This window comes from Drosophila elegans, unplaced genomic scaffold (genome assembly GCF_018152505.1).
Source record: "Drosophila elegans isolate 14027-0461.03 unplaced genomic scaffold, ASM1815250v1 contig_476, whole genome shotgun sequence".
In the NCBI taxonomy this organism is placed as follows: domain Eukaryota; kingdom Metazoa; phylum Arthropoda; class Insecta; order Diptera; family Drosophilidae; genus Drosophila; species Drosophila elegans.
The window spans coordinates 19,098,636-19,125,579 of NW_024545863.1; the positions used below are offsets into that span (position 1 = coordinate 19,098,636).

The following is a 26,944-nucleotide window of genomic DNA, read 5'->3' on the forward strand; positions in this document are numbered from 1 at the left end:
ATATACCACTCAGGCAGCATGGACTCAAACCATCGCAGATTTCTGGTAATACACTAAAACCAAAATGTCCTATTTAAATACCGCACAGAAGGAGCAGTATTATATGTTGGTATTTTTAAATATCTTATCGATTCTCTTGTGCAATTATCGGGCGAAAACAGCTGTCGTTGTTTGGATTACGAGATTGTAAATAGATATATTGAAATTTAATTTTGTGGTTGTGAAGTCGGGGAAATATGGCTTTCCTGCTAAGACAAGTGGCCAGGACTGGATTGCAGAGGTAAAATAAGCCTAGAAGTATGCGTAACATCCCTTAAAATAATTGATTTTCCATAGAAATCTGATCCTGATGCGGCACGCCTCCGCCTCCACATCTGCTAATCCCGAGTTGAGTGTCCAGGTGAGCGAGAGTTGCATGAAGCGCCTCCGAGAGATCTGCGTCGACGGATCCTTCCTCCGGGTGACCGTCGAAGGTGGCGGTTGCTCCGGCTTCCAGTACAAGTTTGACTTGGACAAGCAGCTCAACGAGGACGACCGGCAGTTTGGCGAGGAGCAGGCCAAAGTGGTCATCGACAATGTCTCGCTGGAGTACTGCAGTGGAGCCACCGTGGACTACCACAGCGAACTTATACGAGCCGGATTCCGTATGGTGGCCAATCCGCTGGCGGAACAGGGCTGCTCGTGCGGCTCCTCCTTTTCAATCAAATTGTAGTTTAACGTTTAAACTGTAGAGAATTATTTAATACACATATAATGTTCAGTTATATACACGTCGAGGGCGGACAATAACAAAACAGGAGGGAGCGTGCGTTCCCGGTTAGTTATTTTACAATAATATACAGTAAAGCAGCAGGGCGGGACTCGCACCGCACTCCACACTCATTTGCAGGCGGCCAGTTGGTCGCTCAAGCTGATGACCTGCTCCGTGAGCACGCTGATCTGCTCCTCGTAGTTAATACGGGTCGTGGTCTGGAAAAACACTTGTGGATATTAACTGATTAAAAAAATCCAAAGCTAAACCCACCAGCTCCTCTTCGAGCATTTGCAGGGCTCCTCCCAAACTGGCCAGCTGATCGTCCTTGTTCTTAAGCTCGTGCGTCGCGTTCTCCAGACAGTTTTGCAGGTGCTGCGCCTCCAGCTCGTAGGATCGCAGCTTGGACTCAGCCTGCACTTTGAGCCGCATCAGATCCTCGAACTTCTTGCTAAACAGACTGTAGATGAGCTGCTCCTTGGAGGGCGGCTCGGGGGGATCATGCAAGGAGTCACGGGCCCGCTGGCTTCCCTTGACTTCCGGCTCAGCCGGTCGCACCGTCACGCCCGCCGCCGCCGTGCTGCAGCTGCACGCGCTGAGATCCTTGTTGGGGTTCGAGACAAACGCCTGGTGCAGCTTGGCCACCTCGAATTGAGCCCTCCAATGAGCCGCCTCCTTTTCGAGCAAGGCAATTCGATCCTCGGACGTGAGTTGGTTGCTATTCGCCTGCTGCTGGAGATTGTGGAGTGGAGTGTTGTCGCTTCCGGTGGCACTCAGAGCGTCCTCACTGCCCAGCTGGAAAAAAACGATTTAAATATTAAGTTATGATGGTAAGAAATGTCTTGGTTACCAAACTATATAACTGTTAAGCCTAAGTGTTATCCTACATTTCGGTTAAAGATGTGGTCAGGGTAAAGCTATGGTCATTAGTTTAATTAAATGGAAACCTTGAAATCTTATAAAACTACATAGATGGCTATTTGGTCAAGAAGTACACATAGTTTCTTTCATAACCCCTTTGAGATTCGGATCTTACCATGCTGGCCGCGTCCACGAGCTTTGTTTCCAGCTCGCTGTTCCTGTGCTGCAGCGTATCCACCTCCTTTCTGAGTCGCTTTTCAAGCTCGTTCTGGTCGCTGATGCGCTTCTCCAGCTTTTGTTCCAGAAAGGCGATGCGTTCCGTGTGCAACAGAAGATCCTGCTGCTTGTCATCAATCTGTGGAAGGGTTTGACGGTCATACATCTCACCCTTCTACTTGATTGCAATCCCTTTGCCTTACCAATGACGTCAGTTGCGCATTCTCCATGATTTTCTTCTGCAGTTCTTCGAAGATGAGGGCTTCTTGGGCGGCATCCGATGGAGCGTCTGCTTCCTGCCGGTTGTTGCCCTGTAATCCCCGCCTGCCACCGGAATCCTTGTCCTTCTTTTTGGGCTGCTCGTGCAGTGAGATTTCCTGCTGCAGCTGGGAGACACGCGACTCCAGCTGCTTGTTGCGGAAGCCCAGTGAGTCGACTTCCTGCTCCGTGCGCCGCAACGAGGTGGCATACTGCTGCAGTTGCTCCCGCAGACTGGCCTCCTTGGACTGCTCCTCCAGCACCGCCTTCTTCAGCACCGTGGCCTGGGCCCTTAGCTAGTCGGGGTTTATTTCGGGATTAATTTGATTAATGGGCGTTAACTGTTGCTGCCGATTCGGGGGAGCACTAACCTTTGAATATTCTGTGGCCAGTTTCTGGTACTTGGCCTCCGGCACGGTGCCCTCCATGGCAACCGGTTTCTCTGCCATCCAGGCAGGCTCTCTGCAGTCGGGAGGTTTCCGGTGGATGTGTACTTCTGGCTGTTTTTAAATATTTTTAAACAATTTGACCAACAAATAAAGCTGGCATTTCAGTGTGCACGACGCCTTTTCCGCGAAAAATACCGAAACGCCTCGAAAGATTTGCCAGAAAATTATCTCATTTCGAGTCCGCCGCTATTTGGTCACACTTCAATTTTCTAGACATTTATTTAACGGTTTTTTGAAAGAGTTAAAGAAATAAATAATGCAATGCATACTCCCAACAGAAAACAAAGAAACCAATCGTACCGTGAATAAATGCAAGATATTTGCAAGCTTAGTTTAATCAATACTTAACGAAAATGTTCAAAATTTTACCTACGTTTAATTTTTAGTTGACTATATTTTTTATTTGAATGATTTGTTCAAAAATATTTATTTTATTATCTTTACAGTTCAACTTATAAGTTATTAGTTACAGCTTAAGATAGAACTTAGAAAAGAATTTGTCGTTTTAACCTTTACTGATTACTTTCTGAAAAAAAAATTGTTTATTACAAGGCAGCGTAACTTTGAATAATCTTGTTTACAAGCAATAAAAGGGAAGGGAGTAAATAATGATCTAGACGTGCAAAAGGTTAAAACGCTTAACAAACAAAATAAAATTACAAGTAGTTAAACGGCTGTAAGTATTTGATTACATATGACTAAGCTGGAATTCACACTGCTAAAGAGAAATAAATAAGGCCGAGATAAATGTTTTAAGTCCTTTATTAACTAATTAGTAACATAAATTAGGCATTACCTAATAGGTAAGTCGATAAGCACTTAACTTAAGAATATATTATCAAAGGGCACTTTCTCGAACAGTTTATTTGACAACTCCCGAAAGATGAGACCGAAACTCTTGGCATAACCGACCTTCAGCTCATTGAACACCGTCTCCCAGTTTTCGTTAAGAAATCTGTTCATGCCGTCAGAGAGGGTTTTGTCGTTGAAAAGGTTCTCGAAGTTCATGTACACCCTCTTCGGATCGAAAGCCACGCGATAGTCCTTGAGCCGCATATACTTCACACCATCCCGCTCGAAGGGTTCGCCGATCAGGCGATGCTCGATCTTCGTGTTGATCAGGGTGACATTAGCTTTTCCATGGCCAGTAATGGGCAACAGCAGGATGCGGCCAGACATTTCGTAGTCCCCAATCATCTCGATCCGGTCCGTTCGGCTATCACAGATAATCAAGTGCTTCTCGAGATCCGTTCTGAAAGTAAAAGAAGGTTCCATTAAAACAACGATACATAAGTATACAGATAAAAATCACAATTCTTAAAATTATTTATTTATAAATACATTTATTGAGATTTGTAGTATTGCTTATTATATTATCTAGCTTTCGCTGTTTAAAAAAAATATGAAAATAAGTAAAATTACAGACTTTTTACAGTTACATAATAATATCAATAAAAAAAAAAAGATTTTTGTGCTTTACATAATTTAGTTGAGAGACTGTGGAAATATAAAACTTTTCTCATTAATGGAATTTTGTATGTTTTTTAAGATGAGTAATCTGTTAATTTACAGCTATTCAAATCTTAAATTTTTTTTTGTTTAACTTACCTGTACCGCTGGATCTTGCTGGTGGAGATCATGTCGTGCACCTTCACATTCTTCAAGGCCTGGCGCAGATTTATTGGCGCATTGCCGGCGTCTATAACGAGTTTCTTCACGGTCAGCGGCTCGAGGGGCGGGATGCCGAATTCCTTGTTGCCTGCCAACGGATCGGGAAGAATAACCATTAGCCCCTTAATCGCGGCCAAATCAGTGTGATTACCTACCAGGTTTGAGCTGCTGTATCGCCACATTGACGGCATCCACCAGGCACTTGTCGAAGTTCGCATCCCGTTTGCACTTGGGAAAGCCTTCGGCTGCAAAGGTGAGACAGAAATCGGTTAAGTGTCTTGGTCATGACATTGAAATCGCTATCTCGCGGATTGCGGAAGTTCCCTGGCCAGAAACAGCCTGCAATTGGGCCAGCATCAGTGGCCAGAGTTCGTTGGCCACAAAACTTGTTTGTAAACAAAACAAAAGTGTCCACGACAAAAACCAAAAAAAAAAAAAAACACAGAGATAAATATATAAAAGTATATGAGATGAAGCAGTGAGCTAGCATATTTTAGTGGCTCAATGTCAAGTTGAAGCGCACTATGCGAGGGGCCATTTGTCATGAATACATTGAGAAGACAAAGGGGCATTCATGACCTATGTCAACGGTTTCATTAATCAGCCACACTCGGAAAAAAACCGTAGGCCTGCGGAATGTGCAAATTAATTAACATCCAAATCAGTCGGTTACATGTCCTTCTCGGCGATACGCGTAAATTTGTGTCACAAGCGGAAGTGTAAGTGTGAATGTGGATCAGTGGACTGTCTGGAGCGTTAAACTGGACCGGCCAAGAGCAACCTGTTCGCAGACGATGGTTACAATTGCATAACACCTGGGTACAGTAGCCAATGGACGGGGAAAACCCCTAATGCCGCCAACAACTGATCTTAATTGATCTTGACCATTTAGCAACACGCCAATGAAAAGCATAAAATTTGGCTTTTATTGCCTGTTTTTTATTGCTCTCCTCAATTATTCTTGTTTATAATTGCCGCAACTATTAGCTTAAAAATATCCCATTAAGAGCTTCTTAGAAATATTGTTATTTTTTCTCACGACTTACAAATTTTTATTAGGTTTCTAGGAGAGTCCTAAGTCCTAAGACTTAAGCTTATTAGCTAGCAATTAAATAAAAGCAAAAACATAGTTTTTATATATACAAATCCTTTTACCTTATGAAATTTAATTAGTTGGCAAACACAAAATCCATTTCCTCTAGAGATTTAACCAATTGGCCAAAAAAAAATCACGGTAAACATGATTTGAAAATGTAACATCTTTTACAGTGTCCATAAAAACTAGAATTATTTTAAGTGATTCAAAGGGTTTTTTACTTAAGAATGTAAGATGTTTACTTTTCGAGAATCCAAATTTGAATCGGTAGCTTTAGCTAAGCCGGCGTGACTGTCTGCCGATATTTACTGTAATGTCACACCAATTTGCATGCCCGTCAGAGCCATTAGAGAATTTTTACAAAACCCGACCTTCAGGTCTGCAGGCCAAGACCCGAGCTCCAAAACGAAATTAACCAGCCTATAAGCAATATCGATCACGTTTTAACCATAAATGTGGTGCCAAACAAATGGTTATAGTCGAAGCATAGCGCTAAAGCAAATACGATCGATAATTTTTTTGCACTTTTGATTTGCCGCAAGAGTTGTCGATGAATTTGCTGATTTTTTCCTTTTCTTTATTTTTTTTAGGTTTAGTACTTACGCAAATCTTGCGCAGCCGATACAGTTAATTCCTGCGCAACCGCAGCGATTAGCAGCAGCAGTAGCAGCGTGTATTTTGACATATCTGGTCCGGGGGGAAGTACGAAATCGGATGCAGAAATCGGTTGACCAAGAGTAACTTCAATTGACACTCGGCTCGAAAAGATTCCGCACGCGCGCGATATTAAACGTATCGAAGGAGGTGACAGGTGGTTCTGGCCGGAGACTTATCACTGTGTACACGGGATGCGTGCGCCGATCGTCTTTTTATATCGAGCTTCAGCTGAGGCGCCGGCGCAGCAGTCGGCTTTCAATGTCCGACATCGGAAAGCTTCCGAATCGATGGGGTTTCGATCGCATCGAAAGAGCTTTGGCCCATAAAGCGAGCCAGTGTGCGAACCACTTTTGCTTTCCGGCTCGCCGCTTTTGGCCAGGCCAACCAGCAGAGGCAACCAACAACCAACAAACAACCGCCACTGGCAACCACGGAGTGACCAATGACCGAGCCACCCAGCAACCCTGCGGTTGCCCTTTCGATTTCATTTTCCTCTTCGGTTCATTGAACTCTACCCGCCCGTTAACGAATGCCCAAGTAATTGGGGGTCTTTTTCCCAAGCGGTTATATAGGGTATATTTTGCTTATCCAATAACCAGGGCAATAAAATTTCATGGTTCGCTATCTTCGAGGAAGTCGAATCGAACCACTTCATTTAGTCACTTGACCGGGCTTAAAGTGTATTGTACAAGTGCACAGGAACTAGTTTTTATTGGGTCAAGATTTGGCAACATTTGTGTGCTGAAATCAACATTAGCGGATTGACCAATCTTTTGAAATAGGCAATTTAAATAACAGTAAGAATCAAGCGAGCACAACCTACTTTTAAAAGTAATCGAAATGATAGCCCACTTTGAAAAGTACAAAATGTTTGAAAAGGGAAAGGAAACCAGAATCATTATTTTGGGGTCAATAAATATTATAATCAATTATTATGTACCTTCACCACTTTAGCTCAAAGAGTACTCTTGTCATCCATGTTTAGAACTTTTAACCATTGCAATTAAAGCTATAATGATAAAAAATAAAATTAAATTATAGACATGCAATCAAACTTTGTTTGCATCATTAATAAATTGTTGCCTCTCACCGTTACATAGCAAATGTTTTATATCTTTTACAACACTATTCTTTGAGTTTAATTCTTCAATACCACTTCATGGTGCCGAATTCAAGTTTGTTGCCTAAGTCTTTCGTTTGGCCAGCACATTCTTTTGTCCAACTGGGCTTTGAGATGCACATAAGTGCGTGTGGGTATGGGTGCTTATGTGTGATTGTTTGGCCAAAAATAAACAGTCCAAGGACCTCGACATGTGTCTATGGAAACTGTTGCAATTGTTGTTCAAATATAAACAAACGATATGCGAGTGCTTAAGTGAGCCGGCTAACGGTATATATGGTACGATGATTGGTGATAAATAAGTGTCGAAACCGGTTGTCGGCAGTCGTCTCTTAACATTCATTGGGCACGCAATCCGTTTGGGGACCAGCAGTTTCCGACCAAAAAAAATATCTATTCTAATCATCGAAAAAGCTAAAAGAAAAATCTAACAATGCAGAGATGCTATTGCGGTGGCATGAGATCGGGGAGTGTGCAACATCAGCAACATATTCCCCTGCAAAAAGACCAATATCCAGTGCAGCAGCATCAACGTGGTGATCTCAGGTCGGTGACCTCATCCTCCAGACAAAGCCTACGCCCCACGCAATTCATAAAGCGACCCAGCCTAAAAGCCCCGCCCAAATTCGGCCTAGGACACTCCAGCACCGAGCTGGCCAATGACTTCAGTCGCCGGAACTCCACGGCCACCTCGGTGAGTCACTGCTCCAGCTGCAGCTGCACTTCCTCCCAGCAACGCCAGCAGAGCAGGGCCAAGGTTTTGCGATGGGGCTGGGAGCGAACAGGAGGTGTTGACACCTCCAACAACAGCAGTGCCAGTCCCACCAACAACAATTATGACAAGTACACGGACAATCGACGGCTTTACGAGCAGAGCGCATGCGTCGCCAGTCGCCAGAGGAACCAAGGTCAGGGTCAGGTTTACACTGGCAACTCATCGCCATCGCCATCACCACGCCCAGTTCAGTGCTTTAGCAAACAGCAATCCATGGATGAACTGCAGCAACTGCAGGCCTTGCAGCAATTCCGCCTGATGAATGCCCGTGATTGCTTCAGTGACGGGCGGCAGGATGAGCTGCGTCTGCAGCAGGCCTACGATAATCTGAACGCCAGCAACGCGGATAAGTGGAACAAGGATCGGGCCAATGAGAGCAGGCAGTCCGGAGGAGTACCTAGTAGTAGCACCACCACAACGCCCTACGCCCTGCGGCAGAAGTTGCTGCAGTTGAGGCTGCAGGAGGAGGAGAGGCGGGGCAGGGGCACGGGCGCCATGTGTGCTCCGCTGGGCAAGAGTTGTGCCCTTAGATACAATTGACATACGATGAGTGCAAGGTGCTATAAAGCCAACAATCTTAGCAGTTAGTTAATGATTAAGCAAGGCCTGTGGAAAACTGATTTATAAAATATATAAATTTATGGACTTCTGAAATTGATTAAAATATCTTTCAAATGAAGATATTTGTACTTAATACCTAAACAAATATGTGTCTTCTTTAAAATGCATTTTAAAACGTAAATAATAATTTTTGTAGTCATTTTAACATATTGTTATCAAGTAAAACCACATTTTTGTATTTAATTTTTGTATTGCTAGTATGTATTTCAATTTTTCTTTTAATAAAACAGTGCTATTTTGTTACAAGTGCTTCGTCATTGTGTTTAATTTTTATTTTTTTGTTTCACTTTTTTGTATACTTTTTTTTAAATAATTTTTATGTTTTGCCATTTGCGCTTTAATGTAATTCTTCTTTCCCCCTTTGTCTTTTCTAATTACCATCTTGAAGTCAATTACATTTGGTTTTTATGTTTTTACGATATAACGTTATAGAATTCTTATGACTTGTGTTGGGGTTTGAAAACAGCCGATGTCGTACTGGATCGCGATATTACAAGTACATATATAGTCGTAAATATACGTTGAATTCATTACAACATTGAACAGAGTACTAGAGTGAGAAATAGACGAGGACTCATATGTTTTGCCTTTGTTTTTGCATAGGTTACGCGATTGTTATTAGGTTTGCTTGGTTGTCGGGCGGGGGATTATACAAACGAAACCATTTTGGGTAAGTTGCGTCAGGCTGCATCGCTCCGGATCGCTGCCTGCCCGGGCATAATACTTGTAATTGAATGTGGCGGCTATTAGCACTAGAATGTACCGACAGTAGTTGTAGAATGCAAAATACACAAAGTATACAAGTACATGTACAAAAACCGTGTCTGTTTGCGTTTGTTGCGCTGCTGCTTACAAATATTTTATTACTTGTATATTTTTGTTTCGATTTTTTTCGTGTGTGGATTTCGCATGCATTTAATGGGCCTGGTACTGGGTCTGCTTTCCTTTCGAGTGGGGGACTTTGGAGGGGTAACATTATCTGCCTTGTCGCTGACATCAGCAGAGAGCACACAGTGCCGCTCGAAAGCATGCGCCTTAACTAATGTGAAAAGTTTAAGTTTTCTTTTTGGGTTTTCCTTAAGATCTTGCGGATTCAATGCTGTGTGCGTGTTTGTATGACGGCGGTGTGTGATTGTGTGTGTAACGCAAACAGTTAAAAAAAATATACACATTATTTGTTTATTTTAATATTTTTGGTGTAAACAATTCAAACTTATGTAGCTTGCAACTAAAATTGCTTTCCTCATTTTAAAACTAAGTAAACATGTATCGATGTAAAATTTCTAAGACAATATTACAAAAATAAATCGTGCTTCGAGTACATATGTAATATGTAGTTAACTCAACTCACAGTTAAAAGCATTCTCGTACAGTTTAATTAACGTAAAAGTTAACATTTTTACCATTTGCTATTCTTTTAGACACGCAAAAAATAAATGGGAAGAACAGAAGAGTGGTTAAAAACCATTGCCAAAGACTGCTTAAGGTGCCGCCGAAGTAGGCTCAAATAAAATGCTGTGCGAAATAGAAATGCAAATTAAAATACAACCGGTGCGTGCACTTTTCGTACCTACTGTACGGGTGTTCTAAGCATGAGTGTGTGTGTGTGTATGTGTATGTTGGCTTTGCGCAAGGAAAAACTATAACAAAATTAATACATTAGGAGATAAAATATTCTTGCTTATGCAGTGTCTTACACTACCATTAGTTTGAACTAAAGTGTCTCGATTTGTGTTTTGTTTTTTGTAGATTTCATTTCATTTCATTCTATTCGATTTGTTTTGCTTTCTTGTTTTTTCAAATGAAAAATAGACTAATTTGTAAAGATTCATATACCCCTTATAACGTTGCTCACGATTCGATTACACGTATTTGATAAAAACAAAATTTCTGCGCTTTCCGTTGCATGTGGACACGGATTTTCCTTTCCATTTTCCCTATTTTTGTGTGGGTGTGTGGCCGTTTGTAGTTGCTGTTGTTGTGCATTGTTTGAGGTGTCCAGCGTTTATTTTTTCTTGTTTTTATTGTTGGCGCCACGCGGCGGTGTCAAAGGACGTCCTGAGCTGCCAAAGTTGGGATAAACAAATCGTCGCTTGTCGGCGGGTTTCAATATCTGAAAGGAGCACATCAATGTGTCGTCCACGGACATCATGGCACCTGCAAATGTAATCGATAATAATTAATCAATTTTGCGGAAGCGAGAGACAATAATTGTCCGCTATATTCTAGGTATTATTATTGATTATTTTAAGAGGCGCAATTTCAATGTGGAAATTTAATGTGGCTGTCAGCTTTCACTTGCCGGCAGCTTATCGCTTAATTCAACGATTACAAGGGTGCTTCATAAGCCTTGCCCAAATAAACAAAGTTAATCTCCGGCTAAAGTCCGCGCATGATCATCACTCACCCGCATTGTCGAACTCCCCGCAATAGTTGGGCGCCGAGAAGAGCGTAACCAGCTGACGTTTGGCGAAGAATTCGTAGCCATCCTCCACCACCTGATGGGCCCGACAGATCAGGTCAAATTCGTGCTTCTGTAAAAATTTACCCACAACCTGAAAAAACGAAATCATAAGTATCAATCTGCCATAAGTTGTCATTTGAAGGACCCACCTCTGCTCCGAATGTGAAGCTTACACCGCGATCATTCTCGCCCCAGCCCATGGTATCCTTATCCGGATCGGACCACAGCAGATCACACAGCAGGCCCTGATCGGGGACGTCTGTGGGGCGCATGATGCGCCGGATCTGCTCCATGGACGACAGATCTGGACTTAGGCCGCCGTGGCAGCAGAAGATCTTCTCATCCACGATGGCGGCCACCGGCAGGCAGTTAAAGCAGTCCGTGAACGTTTTCCACAGCTTGATGGTGTAGCGACGTTTGCATTCGTCATAGAACCTGTCAATAAAGTGTAATTAGTTGAGTAATTTTATAAATTATTGATATAGAACGTGGCATTTGCAAACATATAAGGCAATAAAGGTGAGAAGTGTTTCTCATCTCAAAAGTTTTGTTTATAATTTCTGTAAAGTCTTTAGTTTTGAAAAGGAAATAGAAACTAGAAGGGTTCTTAAAGCTTTGGTCACTTAAAAGCCAAATATGGATCCTAACACCAATAACTTAAAGGTTAAATTGCACTTAAAGGTGAATTTGAACAGCAAATTCTAGGCAACATTTTAAATTGAATTTCTAGCTATCATTAAATGAAATTAATCTAAACGGAAGTGACTAGCCATTTCCCATTATTGGAGCCCAGAAAACCCCGGCTTACCCGTAGATGCGGTTGATGCTGGCGCACTCGTGGTTGCCGCGCAGCAAGAAAAAGTTCTCCGAGTACTTGATCTTGTAGGCCAGCAACAGACATATCGTCTCCAGGGACTGCTTGCCGCGGTCGACGTAGTCGCCCAGGAACAGGTAGTTCGACTCCGGCGGAAAGCCGCCGTACTCGAAGAGGCGCAAGAGGTCGTAGTATTGTCCGTGTATGTCACCGCAGATCTTCAGCGGAGCCTCCAGTTCCAGGAGGATGGGCTGCGACAGGAAAATCTCGCGCGACTTGAGGCACAGGCTCCGGATCTCGCTCTCTGACAGCTGCACGTTCTTCCCCGGACGTGCACCGCGCACTGCAAACAAACAGGGCAAATTGGGATGAGGTGATAAGAGTGTGGGTGGCGGTGGTGGTGATGGTGGTGCGGCAGGTGGAAAAGGGGGGGTGTCAGGTTTGTGGGATAACGTACCCTCCAGCAAACGCGATATAATGCTGTCGATGTTCATGATATCCGACATGTTTGTGGCCCGGTTGCTCCGCTCCCCGAATTTCGCTTGTCCGCCGATTCGTGCTACTGCTATTTCCCGTAACCTATGTATTTTCGGTATACGTTCGTTATGTATGTTATTTCATCGATGGGCACGGGCTGCGTGCGCCTGTGTGTGTCTGCGCCGTGTCCGTGTGCGGATGGAAACTCGGTTTTGCCCCTCTGTCCAACCGGATGCCCGGATTCACTACCTCGGATGCTGGCCCCTGTACGGTTGGGTGCTTTCAATCGTACGGATACGTCTGGGATCGCCAGCTGCTCTTTTATTGCATTTATTGCACGTTATATTCGCGACGTACTACAAAATTTTCTCCTACGTTGGTTAGTGACGTCGATTGTTTACAAAACGAGCCGATATCCTATCGATTACTTGGCACAAACCTATCGCTGGCGCCCAGTGTGACCGAAGAATGTGAGGCTAAGCAAAACAGTTACTTTTTACCCGCACTATTGTTTGGCTCTCCAATTTCTGGCCTCTACCTCTACCAACGTTTGATTTTAATAAAAAGAATGTATATATTCTGTATTCTGCTTGAAATAAACAGAGATGCACTCGAGATCAAGATCGCAATGGTAATTTTCCAAGCTTTCCCAAACAAGAAACAAAAAAAAAAATATGATTTCAATATTTTCTTATTCAAAGTTATCATCGCTGTCGTTGAAGCTTTTTCCGCTGCTAAGGGTGTTGAACATAACCCGCTTCCTGGGCAGCGGGACCGGCCTGGTGTTCAACGTCGACTTGGAAGCTCCTCTGACTGTGGCCGCCGGCTTGACCAGAATCTCCTCTAGCCGGGCCTTAAAATCCCGACTAATCGTCCGTCGAGGACTGGAACTTCGTGACTGCTGCTCGCTGCTCTCCGATTGCTCTCCGTCCTGCGAGTTGGCTACATCCTCCTCCGACTTCTCCAAAGTGACCGACCTTTGGATCCTCTTCTTGGGTGCCTCCATGGGTTTCAATGGGCTTGTGTGTTTGAGGAGCACTTCAGCACGATCCGAGAACTTCGCGGAGCAGAGTTTCTCCACGAACTTGCGTATACGATTTCGCGTAGCATAGAAATGTGGATATTGCTGAAGAGGGTAAGAGTTACTATTGCCTGTTTCATTTAAAGCTATATATTATTTGGCTTACCAGTTTCAGTTTGTTGCGCTGATCAGCCAGCTCAGAGTTGACTCTCTTTAGGGAGGTGTGGGAAATTCCCTTGGACTTCATATCGAACCCGTAAGGCATCAGCTTTCGGTTGACCATCTTTCGAGCATCCCTGCGGGTGAGTGGTTTTTGAGGGGCTCTAAAAACATAGGAATCATTTATATAAATAGCTTAAAGATCAGTTAAAAAGGGCTTTAAATTAAGAAACTGACTTAATGATCCTTGCAGGAGGCTTGGTAATTTTTGGCTTTGGCAATTCCCTGGGGGCCTCCGATTCGGAGGTGGATACCTCAGTGCCCTCCTCCTCCGTTTGGCTCTGCTCCTTGGCATTCTCGATCTCCTCTTGGCTCAAACTCTCACTGATGTCCGTAGTTTCCCGCGTTTCCGGCTTGTTGGAAACAGGTTCCCTAGGGGATTTCGTAAAGGTTGGATTGCTGCCCGAACTTCCAGCACTTGGCTGCTCCTTCTCATGCACTTGCACTTGGGTCACCAGCTGGGAAAATGGCTTTTCCGGGCTTTTCCGCGGCACCTCCTCAATGGAATAAGTGTCGTCGTCCCGTTTCTTTTTGAGAAATTCGCTCTCCACTTGCTTTCGAATGCGTTCCATATTGGATTCCTCTTTGCGACCCACCGGCTTGGGTATCTTGGATACAGCCGGCAAGTTCTGGACGGGCTCAGGCTGCTCCTTTCGCACACTCAGCTCTTTGAGCTCCCGCTCCAAGGCCTCCAGTTTCTCCTTGTAGCCCATTTCGAGGTGGAAAACCACCTCCTCCAGCTTGTTGGCGCTGATCTTACCAATCTCCGCCACCTTTTCGGTTAGAATGCGCTCCAGATCCTCCAAACAGGGCGTGGCAACACGATCTTCCAGCGGAGGAGGCGTGTTGGCGGATGCCTGTTTGCTCTGCTCAAGGGCGTGGCTCAAGCCCTCTAGTCGTTTATTAATATCCTAGGTGTCACAAAAGGATTTAAATGAACATTAGTGCCCACGGAAGGAGTACATGATCCTACCTTTATGAACTGCTCATTGCTTTGCTTGAGCTCCGTTTGCCACTCCTCAAAGGTGCTGAGCCGTTCTGCCAGTCCTGTGAGCTGCTCCTTCCTTTCGGTGGCCTCGCTCTGCCGCGCCTCTCCGCTGCCCTCGTCCTTCTCCTTCGGCTCCGCCAGATTGCTCTGAATGCCCACGGTGCGCTGCTCCTGGCGCGGACTCACTCGTTTCGATCCCGTGCTCCGCTCCTTGATATTTCGCTCGGCGGCATTTAGACGCTCCTTCAGCTGCTTGATCTCCAGCTCCATCTTGATGGTGTTGATCAGGTGCACATCCGTGTCCTTTTCCCGATCCTTATCCTTTCCCGTGGCGGATGTCAGGCTGGGGGGCGTGGCCACGCGGTGCTTGCGACCAATATGTACATTCAGGGCCTCGTTGCTGATAAAGTTCTTGGGACACAAATGACAGGGATAAACCACCTCGCGAATGGCCTCGATCTGGGTGATCCGCTTGTTCAGCTGCACCACCTCGTTGTTGGATTCACTCAAGGATTTCCGGAGTGTGGCAATCTCCTGCTGGGCTGTCGAATGAGCCTCCTTCAAATCCGTGACACATTCGTCCAGGTAAGTGCGACAGCAGAGCAGGTATTGAATGGCATATTGCGACATCACAAAGTACTTGGCAATGCCACTGTCCAGGATGTGGGTTTCCAGAACCGTGCCCAAAGGAGCCTCCGACAGATGGGCCAGGGCCTTGTCCACCAGTTCGAAGTTTTGCTCCCTAAGGATTCGCTCCGTTTCATAGGAACCTGTCCGGGAAAACTCTTAATAATAAGTCAGATATATTTAATACGTGTATGCCTTACCCATTAGTCTCCAATCCAGCGGACCATCACGATACTGCCGCAGCTTAAAGCCCGTATCTCGGACCATCTGCGGATATTTGCCCTTGAAGCCCATTTCTGTGAATCACCCACAACCGAAAAAAAATCGAAAGTTTGTTTACTTCTTCTTCGCCTTTTTTGTTTTGCTGCCGTTCTTTGCCAAAGTTCACTTCTTTGTGTTTTCACTTCGCTTTCCCTTGTTTTCGGTTAACCGTTGTCAAAGCAACTACGTTGTCAGGGCGACAGGTTCAAAATTATTAGTCTGGCTTGTGGTTGCAAGCTCGGCTTAATAAGGGTTGTTGTCCTGGGGATTGAAATTAGGGGGTTGTATAACACTTTGTGTAGAACAGTGAAGTTCTTGAAACATTTAATAAGTTAAATCTGACATCATTGAAAATACAGATATAGAAATTTTTTTAATGCAATAATTAATTATAAATTAAATGAAATAATTTGAATAATTAAATTATAAAAAACACGTTGAATTGTATTCCTAAATTAATGAATAATTAATAATAAATTAATAATAATTATGAAACTTAAAAAACAAATTAAAAGTTACTAGCTCTGCAAGTAGAAGTTTTAACTTGTCGCGTCAGGATAATAATTCTTTAAAAATTATAAATATACTATAAAATCACTAAATTCAAACAGTGCGCACATATGACGACAATTGACAGGATCCTTTCGGATAAATAATTATAGGGCTATCGGGCATCTCCGCTGAAGCATCTGTCAAAAGGCACAACTCAGTTGCGATTAAACTCTTCGACCGCGAGGATGTCCTAAAAGCACAACCCAAGCAAAATGCCATAAGTTTTGTTTAAAAAGTTCAAATTATAGCAAATAATTACACAGATAGGCAGAGAAAACAGCAACGAAATGTGGCATTGGAGTTTGTTGTGTGTTTTCCTACTGGTTCCTTTGGCAAACTCCACGGGTAAGCATAGGAAAATTGTGTACCAGCCCATGAAAAATCTGTGAAAATTCCGATACCGTGATGCTGTATCCCAAGTATCTGACAGATGTCAGGAAGCTGCGCCCACGAAGAGAGCGAGAGCAGCGTCTGCGCAGAAGTTTGTTTTGGGAAATTTACCATTTGTTTGGGATATTAATTCGGCACAATTCTCTTCAATTTCCTTCCTTTCGCACAGCTCCAATAAGTTTTGAGGCAAATCCGGACACCAAACGTCTCTATGATGATTTGTTGAGCAACTATAATCGATTGATTAGACCCGTTGTGAACAACACGGAGACCCTGACGGTTTGGCTAGGTCTGAAATTGTCTCAGCTGATTGAGGTCAACCTAAAGAACCAGGTGATGACCACTAATTTGTGGGTGAAACAGGTAAATATCAAATAGGAGTAGAAAACAGAGCTATTTACTTGATTGATTTTAATTGATTTTAATATTCATTAACAGCGCTGGTTCGATTACAAGTTACGTTGGGATCCGGAGGAATATGGTGGAGTTGAACAGCTCTATGTACCCTCTGAGCATATTTGGGTGCCCGACATTGTGCTTTACAACAACTGGGATGGCAATTATGAGGTGCATCACAAATAGATTAATTATATACTAGATCTAACTTTGTTTTTCATTATTTTTAGGTGACTTTAATGACCAAAGCCACTCTTAAGTACACTGGCGAAGTGTTTTGGGAGCCACCGGCTATTTACAAGTCATCATGTGAAATGAATGTTGAATACTTTCCCTACGATGAGCAAATCTGCTTTATGAAATTCGGTTCATGGACCTACAATGGAGCCCAGGTAGATCTGAAACATTTAGATCAGGTAAGGTTGATATTTATATAATTTAATGAAAGTCTTGGCATTAATCATATTTTGTTCAGGTTCCTGGCAGTAACCTTGTGCAAGTGGGCATCGACCTAACCGAATTTTATTTGTCAGTGGAATGGGACATACTTGAGGTGCCGGCTACCAAAAACGAGGAATACTATCCCGACACATTGGAACCATTTTCAGGTGAGTTTAGCTTAGGCTTCCCTCATATTATTTATTTAAACAATGCTATCTATCACTTAGATATAACATTCAAGCTGACAATGCGACGGAAAACTTTATTCTATACGGTCAATTTGATTGTTCCGTGTGTGGCTTTAACATTCCTCACGGTGTTGGTGTTTTACTTGCCAAGTGATTCGGGCGAAAAGGTACAACTTTTATTTACCTGATTTTTAGCACGCAGCATGTATTACAACATTTAGAATGCAACCCCTGTGTAACTAGTAGATTTTTTTGGTATAATAATTTAAAAACATTTTATTTTAACAATTCTTAAATATACAGTATTTTATTTAAATACTTCTTATCAACTATCACACTTCGATAAACAAATCCACTACAATATCTAAACCTTAGATAAACTATCTACCTCATATGCACCAATCCAACTTATTTAAATTACTTTAACTATTACTCCTTAATCTTTCAAGTCTGCTATCCTAAAGCTGAGCTCTTGCAGTCTATACCCAAAAACTACAAATTATAAATTGGCTTTCAAAAAATGTTCATAACCAATATTAGAAATCTAAATTCTTTCTAAGAAGAGCTCAACTTGCACTACCTGCTCTTTCCAAACTCTAACTTTCTCTATTTCATACTCCAATTTTGTAACTTATAGATATTTCATAATGATAATTAGCTAATCCTATCTATCCATCAAAATATCAGCTCCAAATATCGTAGCCGCAGCGCTCTGTGAATTTTTGAAAGCAGCACACATATATTGACGCCCCATATAAACAATATATTCCGAATATCCCGTTTTGCGTTGAATATCATTTGTGCTGTCCTGAGTAGAGAAATCTCATAACGTAAATTTTCATCGAATGCTTAAAAATGCGCAATCGATAGCGACATCGAACCAAATCGAATCGAATTCAAAATGTCAAAAAGCCATTCTCAAAATTTGTCCATATCGCGTATCTTGTAATTGAGCAGCGCACTCACACACCCACTCACTGACACACACACACAAACATATAGGACACCTGCATTCAGCACAGGCACACCTACACCCACACACTCTCAGACTCACACACACACACACACTTACTTACTGGACTCGTGCAGTTTGTTGTTATATTCCTTTTGTCGTTGCCTTAGTGTTTGTTCGTTCATTCGTATCGCTCGTTTGCTCAAGTAAAAGGTAAATGCTTCGCCACCGATATTGATATGTATACCCGATATCAACTCAATCATACTAAAATATAAGTTGGCATTTAATAATGCATGTACGCTGAGGTAAAAATAATATACGGAGATCTTTGGCGTAGTAAAATAATTGGTTGAGCTTTTAAAAATAATATTTGTGTCATGGTAACTATTTTGCTGGTAACCTATATTAAATTAAAAAAAAAAAACAAGAATAATATAAAGGGTATCAAATGGTTTATAGATTTAATTCTGTAACTAGAAAATACATTTAATTGATTTTTAAAATTAATTTAATATCGCCGTTATTGCAGAAAATCTAAAATGCGTCAAAAAATATTTAATTGCGTTAGGTATCTATAAATTCAACATATGTTTCTTTTTATGAAACAAGGTACCAAAAAACCTTAAGCGTTATCTTGTAACAAGACATTCTGGAATTAATGTTGCTTTTATTTACGTTTACCTCTGGAGTGATTCATGGAAGCACTTTTCATGTCAAGAACTAGGGCTAAAGTACTTAAAAACTTCCCCCGAGAAGAGATACAAAAGTGGTACAAACTACCCGATTTTTTGATCGACACACAGCCACACATGTAATGGTAGTAAATTGCGCTTTGTTGTTTTGTTTTTTTTGGTGTTGATTGTTTTCGTGTATGTTTCGTATGATTGATTGATGTGGATGGGATCAGGTTATCCCTTAGATTGTGTGTTCGCGAGTGTGTTAGTTGTGGGTCCTTAGCTTGGTCACAGTATACGCGATGCAGTTCTTAAGTACGTATTCTTTCGTTCATTTGAAATAAATTGTTTTCGAATTGATTACAGATGCAAGCAATTGCTAAAAGTATTTTTTATTTTATTGTCTTAGCAAGCTCTAAAAACTAATGAAAACTGACTTGCTGCGGCCAATTTTATTTTACGTAAAAGCAATTGGCTACATTTTTTTAACAAATTATGATGATTGTATTTTAATTTGGTTGTTGTTCTGTGTTCATTGTCGTTGTTGGTTGATTGTTGGTTTGATTGTTTGATGGCTCGTGTTTCTGTCGGATCGAAAGGCCACCGATAGCCGAGGATATCGAGAGAAGGAAATTGTGTAAACATTTCGTTGACAGGTTACGTTATGTATTTCAATACTCGTGTCGTTGACCGTGTTTTTCCTGCTCTTGGCCGAAATTATCCCCCCAACCTCGTTGGCGGTGCCCTTACTGGGCAAGTATCTGCTCTTTACCATGATACTCGTCTCGTTGTCCGTCTGGACAACGGTCTGTGTGCTGAACATCCATTTCAGGTGAGTCTCGAATCGGGAACATGCTCAGGTAAAATCACCATATAAATCAGGAAACCGCCATAAAGCTAAAGTACTTCAAATTTTTTTTAAATATAAATTTGGTATATAAAGGGCATATTATTTAAGTTCTATCAAATTTTTCTTGATAAACAATTTTTTTATTAGATATTTAAAATAAAAATATTGTTAAAAGAAAAGTGTGGAAATGTATATTCACTTTTATATAATCTTTAAAATGCTCAAAAATAAATTAATTAAATGGTTTTCCTTCGCCATGTTGTTAAACAACTTTAAAAACATGATTTATAGTTTTTCAAACTTTGAGGTTCATTTTCTAATTATGCTTACGAAGATTCTGGACTTCCACATACAAAATTTTTTTGAAAAATCTGAAATCTCCTTAAAACATTGTTATTGGTTTAATAATAATGGCGGTTTTCTGGGCTTTTGGTGATTTGTTTTTCTGAGTGGGGGCTTAAAAAAGGTGTCAATTGCCCGCGGCACAGATCCCCCTCTACGCACAACATGTCGCCGCTGGTGCGAAAACTTTTCCTGCACTTCATGCCCAAACTGATGATGATGCGCCGAACGCAGTATACTCTGCCCGACTACGATGATTCCACGCCCAGCAACGGATACACCAACGAGATCGATGTGCGGTAAGTGGCATCTCGCGAAATTGAAAGAAAACACTTGACTTTGGACCTTTCCCCGCCGCTCTGCCTGTTTGTGTTGTGGTTTTCCCACCAGTGACAGCATCAGCGATTTTCCCAGCGAGTTTAAGGACAGTCAGGACGGCGCTTACGATAATGGCATGCAGAACTCTGTGGGTGAGTGCGCGAAATCTAACCATAAAACACACAAATATTTTGCATGCCTGCCGGCCCCAAATTGAAATCAAATATAACACACACAATGGGGAAAAACATCAGGGCAAATAATGCAATAAAACGGGAAATTCTATGGGCTGACGACAAATAATGCTTATGCGGTCCAAGTTCAAACACGGTCATGGTCAAGGGAATTCTGAAAAGGGGGTAAATAAAGGGGTTTGCAATGTTGTGACCTCACTCCCTGAATCTACGCCGCTGTGGCATTTCGAATTTTGTATTTGATCATAAAACGAGGCTGGACATATAAAAAATAATAAGCATATCATAGTTTTTATGCATTTTTGATGGCTTATAAAATGATGAAAATTGAAAAACAGCGACGATAATAGGTTAAATTACATACCTATAAATTTAAATTGGCGGCATATTATTTTAGACGTTATTATATTTTGCTATGTTATGTTGATGTAGAAAATATTATTTTTTTTTTGCCTATTTGACATTTTATTTACAATTATTTCATTTTGTAAATTACTTAAGCTTAAAAGTATTTGGTAAGTGTTTTGGAAAATGTTGCTTATTCAAAATAAATATGTGCTTGTGACTCCCTTTTATCTTCTCTTAACTATTTCATATATGTATTTCCAACCAAGACTTGAAGATAAAGTACTAAAGACGGCACGGTACATAAATTATTTTTGATGAGCATAACTCAGCTTCTTCGTTAGGCTCAAGTCCCATTGCCTTTAGGCGTTAATTTGAGTCCTGGCAAGGGCCAAATTATTTGTCAGTTCACAGGGAAACGTTGAAGCCTAGATGCACACATGATACACATACAACCAAGGGGGAGGGATTGTCTTGATTCTCGCATTTATTTATTATTCCAATATTTTATTTCCATTTTTTGCAATTTCATGGCGGAAACTTGACAGATTCCGACAATGTGATACCGCGCAACTTAACACCCGAAGTGCTGCAGGCGCTGCGTGCGGTCAGATTTATTGCGCAGCATATTAAGGATGCCGACAAGGATAACGAGGTGGGTACACGGGCTCCTCAACTTTGCCGCCATCTCCGAGCCGTGCTTATTTTTGTTGCCCATTTTTATTGACGCGTGTCCTCCTTGAGGATGGTGTATGGCGGTCGGAGGAGTCCTTGGCGTTGTTATTGTTTACTTTGCCATATTTTCGGCGTCAGGCGGGGGTCTTTTGCCTCCGGTTTTTTTTATTATTGTTTATTGCCCTTAAGTTCGACTTGAATGCATTGAACGGAGCCAAGAGTCCCAAATGTGCAGCAAACAATTGTAAAAAATTAAATCATAACTTTATATTTTTATTGCGATTCGAGTTTATTGGAAGGCAGCCGCAGGGCTATATTTTATTAGGCCCCCAAAAAGAAATGTATAAAACCAATTTCGTTTAGCCGCAAAAACGTTACAGCGAATGATATTAAAAATCTATTTTTTATTGTTTCATCGCCGCAGATTGTGGAGGATTGGAAATTCGTATCGATGGTGCTGGACCGCTTCTTCCTTTGGCTCTTCACGCTGTCCTGTGTTTTCGGGACCTTGGCCATTATATGTCAGTCGCCCTCGCTGTATGACACCCGGTCGCCCATCGACCGCCAGCTGAGCGAGATTCCGCTGCGCAAAAACAATTTCATGCTGCCGCCGGACATTGTCCGTCAGGTTCTAACCTAATTGGGGTCCCGAGGTCTTCCTGTCTGAGTTAACAATGCTTCCGAGGCTTGAAAATGTTTTTATGGAATGCAATCAAATCAATTGCCTCCGCGGAATATTTTAACGATTTATGTTTAAGTCTTTATCACCCTGCAATCTGTAAAACTAAATTAGTTCTTAATAGACACCAAAATAAAAAGTTACATTTAAAATGACTATGAAATACTGGGGGACCTAATCTGGCCAAATCAGTTTACAAACCAATTCAAATAAATTAAAATAATATGTAAAAGCATTTGCCAGCTGCTATCAGACCGAACCACAATGACATCTGTTCAGACGCTGTTAATTTTCAATTAAGAGATGACTTTTCACGAAAGTTTTCGTTGAAATAAAACGTTTTCTTTGAGAGCGACAATAATATGGCAAGACCTTTGCATTTGCTATGTCAAACAGACATTGCGCATACGCCACGTTGGCTGCCTAAATAATTTGCAGTATCATTTATTTGTCTCAGCACTTTGTTCCACCCCCCAGCCTTTGTCTTGCCTTTGTCTCTGCCGCCTTACTTGTCTCACTGTCGCATTAAATTAGAAAGTTGAAATCTCTTGGCCTCGCATTCATCAACATGTGCAGGTCCTGCTGGCAGAGGCAAAGGACTTTCACTTCGGCACTGTCAACAGACATAATTTGCTGAGCACTTTGACTGGCAGGGGGAGGGTTAACATTCTATAAAGCGTGTTGATGATGAAAAGAGCTAGGAAAAAAATGGTTAAATTTTGGCACTGCCCTTGTCGAAACAGAAACACTCTATGAAAAAAACATTAAATTTTTTTTTTTTTTAATTACCTTTCATTCAAAATATTACTTAAAACCGAGTACTTAATTCTCTGTGATTGCTAAAATTCCATTGCTAGTATTCAGAACTATTTTTAAAAATGCCATTAAACGAATTGTTGCTGCATTACATTTAATTGTGCAATAAATTGAGTTTTAAATTTGTAGTTCTACAATCGGTTATACTCTTTTTAGGCAAAAGTGTGATCCAGATATTATTAGGATAAGCTGAAGGATTCCGTGGTGCCCCCAACTTAATGTCGTTTTTCTGAGTTTTCTTGCCGTACTTTATTTTATTTTTGGCATTCTTTTTTTTTGTTGGCAGTTTTAAATTAGAAAAGTTTTTGCCAGATTTTTGTTTTACATTTTTCATATTTTCTACGGGCCATGCCCCGCTGTGCATGTTTGTCGCTGTCCTTATTGTTGTTCTTGTTACGTCACATGCGTAGCTCGGAAAGGAGCTGCTCGTTTTCTCCTTTGCCACATATACATCCCCATCCTCAAGCGCCTCCTTCTCCGACACCATCTCCATCATCATCATCAACAGCAGCAGCAGCAGCAGGAACGGCTTTCGTGGGACCAAATCCAGTCCTGACACCAGCTGAACTGAGGAGCTGCAAGTCCTGCGAAGTATGTCATGTTAATTTCTATTTGTTTGCCATGCCGAGCGGCAAACTTGTCCCGGGTCTTGTTCTCTATGAAAACTCTTGCACAGTAAAAGCCAGCTGTGAATGCAAGTACGGAGAATCTAGTTAAATATTATAAAATAACCTACGCTTTATTGTATAACTAGATTATTTTTTTTAGTAAACTTAATTCAAACTACCTATTAAACGAAATAGTTAATTTGTCTAGAAATGTATTATAGGTTTTAGGTTCAGATTAAATTATATTTGCTTTTAAATAAATGGCTAATCTTTTGAAAACTAATTTTGTAAGGTATATGCTCATGCTTCCCAGTGTAACTTTGTAAGCAATTTTAATTTAAACTAAAGAAGTCTTAAATAATGTTTCCTATTTGTCAGTAACCACTGTGATGGTATTTGCATAAAGCCGCAAAGTATGCAACACATTTTCGGGCACAAGCTAAAGTTCAGCAAAGCACAAAACAATATGCAAATTGCCCAACCAAGCCGCACCCACGGCCCTCACCGCTAGAAAAAAGGCATCGAAATGTCGTTCGGGTCAGGAGCAGATCCTTTTTTGTTTTTGGTGCCATCCCTTCAGCTGCATGTGTTAAGCGACTGTTAAGTGACTTAAACCCAGTTTACACGGTCAATTACACCACAAGCAGAAGAAAGAGGGAAACCGAGAGTGAAATGGCGCTGGCAGATAATTAAGAACCGAGTAGCGCAACGGAAATCAAAACCATAAACTAAACTGCCGCAAAGGAAATGCAGCGTGGAATGCATCTAGCCAAAAGTCGACGGACAGCTTTGGCCAGGCCAAGACAGAGCTTGAAATGGCTATGTGGGGAAATGGCATCCGAGTGAGGCACGTGCGATACTGGACAACCAACTAACCAATACACACTCGTGCACTCTCGTACACATAAAAAAATATATTTACAATTTAGACTTGAATCCAAATATCACCTCAGGGTCAACGCAGGAGTTTTGATCTTGCGTTCATTTACTAACATTCAATTACGTTCATTAAGGATCTATTATGCAATTATAATAAACTATTTATTAAGGTTTTTGTAATGAGTAATTAGGAATTGGAGAACTGAAGAAAATATGTGCCAACTTATAAAAGGAAGTTAAATAATATGTACAATAGTTTTTTAATATTCAGTAACGAGATCTCTTTTGTGAGGTATTACAATATATATATCTATAGTAAAAGAAACCGCAAGCTTAATATGAACATTTTTTTTGCATTTATTGTTTTCAAATTAAATTGAAATTATGAAAAGTTTTGTTATTCGCTTTATTAATAAATACAACTTTATATTCTTAAATAGTGTGTCTTTTAGTGTCTTTTACACTTGAACACTCTTGAAATGCACTCGTGTGTCGCCGTGTCCGGCGACGTGACATAAAAAAATATATACCAAAGCCAGAGAATTGCTACATTTGCGCAAAGGAACGTCAATTAGGGCTTTAAAGGGGCGCGGTCGATGTGCGAATGACTTTGATGTGCCAAAGGGGTTTAGCCAAACATGTTTTTCTGTGGCGGCGTGGGGTTGTGAAAACCGCAGCGGGTGGCTTGTTCGTTTTCAGTTTGGTTATTTATTTAATTTGAAAGCAATTCCTTGTTTGTTTTCTGGGTTTTCTGTGTTTCTATTTTAGGGCTAAGACTGCAGGCGATTTGTTTGCCGGTTTTGAATGATTGTTAGCTTGTTGTAACGGCTTTTTAACCCATTACTGGGTAACCGAACTTTACTGTGCCTTTTCGGGCCTAAAAACTCAACAGTTTCGTTTATGAGAAACTCTAATTATAATTACAATTAGAATTTTATTTAATTTATAAACTTTTAAAGCATTTCCATTTAATATTAAAGTAAATCAGGAGTCATATTGGCAACCTTTTATGTTTCAAAATGTTGTGTTAAAATATGTATTTTCAAGATTGTATAATTACGTTGTCTGTTTTGGTTACTGAACTAAACAAAAAAAAATATTGTTTAAAAATTGAGGTTTGTATACCATTTTAAATTACCTAAGCAATACATTTGTTTGTATTGCTTCAACATTTATTAATAATACCATAAACTACTCCGACCCAGTGAGCTTGATTTGTGGGGGTCATTGACGGGTTTAAATAGTTAAGTCGAGTCCTTTTCGACTCTAAAGTTCATTTGGCAAGAACAAAGCGAGACTGGCCGACAAGCATATGGGTAAGTGTATGTTTTGTGCAATGATAAATTACAAAATTGCTGCCTTTGGCAAAAGGCATGTGTGAGTGACCGCCTGTGTGTGACCCAGTCCCAAGATGAGGCCACAAAGGCCATTTTGTTGTTATTAAGTTTGCCTTTTTCCAGTTGTTCTTTTTTTTCAGCTGCACATGGCTTTTGTCTATGTGCTGGGGAGGGGGTAAGGGAAAAAAAACCAGGAAGAAGAGCGAGGGGAGGTTTGACAGTTGTACGCTGCGTGAAATTAATGATGCGCCAAAGTTCTGCTTCCTCTGCGGCTTCATTGTTGTGCAGTCGAAATGGCAACGAAATGTCCACAAAATGTAGGTCTAAAGACGCTTTTATTAATAGTCCTGGTACGTGGTCACGATTAACTGCCATTTTACGCACTCGCACTCGTCCTGCCACTCTCATTTTTTCCCCCAAGTCCCCTTCAAATGGCCGATGGGCGGTCTTAGCCTTTTTGAAAGCTTTTTGCTGTTGCGTAAGTCAGAAAGTCTCTTACTCTGTGTGTGTTTGTTTGTGTTTGTGTGCCGGGGTGTGTGTGCGTGTGTAATCTGCGTGGGATTTGGACACGACTTTACTTAAGTTCATAAAAATTCTATTAAAGGGAAAAAACCTTAGCCCCCTCTCGGATCAATGGATGCCCAACTCGTTAAGTGTTCTGCAATCCCTAATCACCGAGATCTAAATTACTGATTGTAATTATTAAAGTTGTAGATTATTGCTTTTGTTTTATTATAATTTTGGTTATTCACTAACTTGGTCCAAAAATAAGGTTTGAAATCAGTAGAAGGATTTAATATAAAACATATGGCTCCAAAAGATGTTTACCATTTTAAATGTCAAACATTTCGTTGATCACTGGATTGTTTATTCGTAAATTTAGATCCTTTTCATAATTTATCACAATTTGAGCATATGAAAGTTATTTTAAAAAATCTAGTATGAAAGAACTTGCCTAA

The 26,944-nt window shown here is 41.3% G+C and overlaps 7 protein-coding genes across 8 annotated transcripts; 3 read left to right on the plus strand and 4 right to left on the minus strand.

Moving 5' to 3' along the window:
* Window positions 1–128: 128 nt before the first annotated feature.
* On the plus strand, window positions 129–764 carry LOC108139363 (iron-sulfur cluster assembly 2 homolog, mitochondrial). Its single transcript, XM_017262089.2, has 2 exons — window positions 129–280; window positions 337–764. Exons 1-2 carry the CDS (start codon window positions 237–239, stop codon window positions 710–712), a joined length of 420 nt encoding a protein of 139 aa, XP_017117578.1. The 5' UTR covers window positions 129–236; the 3' UTR covers window positions 713–764.
* LOC108139362 (protein phosphatase 1 regulatory subunit 21) lies at window positions 720–2,653 on the minus strand. The gene is made up of 5 exons (XM_017262088.2): window positions 2,458–2,653; window positions 2,032–2,382; window positions 1,788–1,967; window positions 1,025–1,546; window positions 720–969 (listed from the first exon to the last, which is right to left on the minus strand). Exons 1-5 carry the CDS (start codon window positions 2,533–2,535, stop codon window positions 880–882), a joined length of 1,221 nt encoding a protein of 406 aa, XP_017117577.1. The 5' UTR covers window positions 2,536–2,653; the 3' UTR covers window positions 720–879.
* A 628-nt stretch (window positions 2,654–3,281) lies between these two features.
* Window positions 3,282–6,131, minus strand: LOC108139115 (protein takeout). Its single transcript, XM_017261728.1, has 4 exons — window positions 5,906–6,131; window positions 4,362–4,451; window positions 4,144–4,294; window positions 3,282–3,787 (listed from the first exon to the last, which is right to left on the minus strand). Exons 1-4 carry the CDS (start codon window positions 5,985–5,987, stop codon window positions 3,355–3,357), a joined length of 756 nt encoding a protein of 251 aa, XP_017117217.1. The 5' UTR covers window positions 5,988–6,131; the 3' UTR covers window positions 3,282–3,354.
* Window positions 6,132–7,354: 1,223 nt separating this feature from the next.
* LOC108139149 lies at window positions 7,355–8,721 on the plus strand. The gene has a single exon (XM_017261767.2). The coding sequence runs from the start codon at window positions 7,513–7,515 to the stop codon at window positions 8,392–8,394; it is 882 nt and encodes a 293-aa protein (XP_017117256.1). The 5' UTR covers window positions 7,355–7,512; the 3' UTR covers window positions 8,395–8,721.
* A 919-nt stretch (window positions 8,722–9,640) lies between these two features.
* Window positions 9,641–12,635, minus strand: LOC108139148 (serine/threonine-protein phosphatase alpha-1 isoform). The gene is made up of 5 exons (XM_017261766.2): window positions 12,211–12,635; window positions 11,748–12,096; window positions 11,089–11,374; window positions 10,883–11,030; window positions 9,641–10,632 (listed from the first exon to the last, which is right to left on the minus strand). The coding sequence occupies exons 1-5, from the start codon at window positions 12,257–12,259 to the stop codon at window positions 10,481–10,483; spliced, it is 984 nt and encodes a 327-aa protein (XP_017117255.1). The 5' UTR covers window positions 12,260–12,635; the 3' UTR covers window positions 9,641–10,480.
* A 286-nt stretch (window positions 12,636–12,921) lies between these two features.
* Window positions 12,922–15,467, minus strand: LOC108139101 (zinc finger protein DZIP1L). Its single transcript, XM_017261713.2, has 5 exons — window positions 15,286–15,467; window positions 14,444–15,228; window positions 13,648–14,381; window positions 13,418–13,574; window positions 12,922–13,356 (listed from the first exon to the last, which is right to left on the minus strand). The coding sequence occupies exons 1-5, from the start codon at window positions 15,377–15,379 to the stop codon at window positions 12,922–12,924; spliced, it is 2,205 nt and encodes a 734-aa protein (XP_017117202.1). The 5' UTR covers window positions 15,380–15,467.
* A 600-nt stretch (window positions 15,468–16,067) lies between these two features.
* Window positions 16,068–22,497, plus strand: LOC108139147 (acetylcholine receptor subunit beta-like 2). 2 transcript variants are annotated; one of them, XM_017261765.2, is made up of 11 exons: window positions 16,068–16,243; window positions 16,458–16,651; window positions 16,727–16,855; window positions 16,915–17,100; window positions 17,160–17,292; window positions 17,353–17,480; window positions 19,599–19,774; window positions 20,281–20,433; window positions 20,525–20,604; window positions 21,540–21,646; window positions 22,091–22,497. In XM_017261765.2, exons 1-11 carry the CDS (start codon window positions 16,186–16,188, stop codon window positions 22,304–22,306), a joined length of 1,560 nt encoding a protein of 519 aa, XP_017117254.1. In that variant the 5' UTR covers window positions 16,068–16,185; the 3' UTR covers window positions 22,307–22,497. The 2 variants fall into 2 exon arrangements, with proteins under 2 accessions (XP_017117254.1, XP_041565018.1); XM_041709084.1 differs by having other exon boundaries at window positions 17,160–17,480.
* The last annotated feature ends 4,447 nt before the right edge of the window (window positions 22,498–26,944 follow it).

Bases quoted from the DNA above. Each gene is read 5' to 3' on its own strand.
- LOC108139148 (XM_017261766.2), bottom strand. From the start codon at position 12,259: ATGTCGGATATCATGAACATCGACAGCATTATATCGCGTTTGCTGGAG. The intron at 11,031-11,088 runs GTGGGTCCTTCA...TCGTTTTTTCAG, and splicing joins GCTTCACATTCGGAGCAGAG to GTTGTGGGTAAATTTTTACA. The intron at 10,633-10,882 runs GTGAGTGATGAT...TTACATTTGCAG, and splicing joins CGGGGAGTTCGACAATGCGG to GTGCCATGATGTCCGTGGAC.
- LOC108139362 (XM_017262088.2), bottom strand. From the start codon at position 2,535: ATGGCAGAGAAACCGGTTGCCATGGAGGGCACCGTGCCGGAGGCCAAG. The intron at 1,968-2,031 runs GTAAGGCAAAGG...ACCCTTCCACAG, and splicing joins ATGCGCAACTGACGTCATTG to ATTGATGACAAGCAGCAGGA. The intron at 970-1,024 runs GTGGGTTTAGCT...GTGTTTTTCCAG, and splicing joins AAATGCTCGAAGAGGAGCTG to ACCACGACCCGTATTAACTA.
- LOC108139101 (XM_017261713.2), bottom strand. From the start codon at position 15,379: ATGGGCTTCAAGGGCAAATATCCGCAGATGGTCCGAGATACGGGCTTT. The intron at 15,229-15,285 runs GTAAGGCATACA...TTTCCCGGACAG, and splicing joins GCTGGATTGGAGACTAATGG to GTTCCTATGAAACGGAGCGA. The intron at 14,382-14,443 runs GTAGGATCATGT...TGTGACACCTAG, and splicing joins GCAATGAGCAGTTCATAAAG to GATATTAATAAACGACTAGA.
- LOC108139149 (XM_017261767.2), top strand. From the start codon at position 7,513: ATGCAGAGATGCTATTGCGGTGGCATGAGATCGGGGAGTGTGCAACAT.
- LOC108139363 (XM_017262089.2), top strand. From the start codon at position 237: ATGGCTTTCCTGCTAAGACAAGTGGCCAGGACTGGATTGCAGAG. The intron at 281-336 runs GTAAAATAAGCC...GATTTTCCATAG, and splicing joins GCCAGGACTGGATTGCAGAG to AAATCTGATCCTGATGCGGC.
- LOC108139147 (XM_041709084.1), top strand. From the start codon at position 16,186: ATGTGGCATTGGAGTTTGTTGTGTGTTTTCCTACTGGTTCCTTTGGCA. The intron at 16,244-16,457 runs GTAAGCATAGGA...CCTTTCGCACAG, and splicing joins TCCTTTGGCAAACTCCACGG to CTCCAATAAGTTTTGAGGCA. The intron at 16,856-16,914 runs GTGCATCACAAA...CATTATTTTTAG, and splicing joins ACTGGGATGGCAATTATGAG to GTGACTTTAATGACCAAAGC.
- LOC108139115 (XM_017261728.1), bottom strand. From the start codon at position 5,987: ATGTCAAAATACACGCTGCTACTGCTGCTGCTAATCGCTGCGGTTGCG. The intron at 4,452-5,905 runs GTAAGTACTAAA...TCACCTTTGCAG, and splicing joins ATCGGCTGCGCAAGATTTGC to CCGAAGGCTTTCCCAAGTGC. The intron at 3,788-4,143 runs GTAAGTTAAACA...TTTTACTTTCAG, and splicing joins AGCAAGATCCAGCGGTACAG to AACGGATCTCGAGAAGCACT.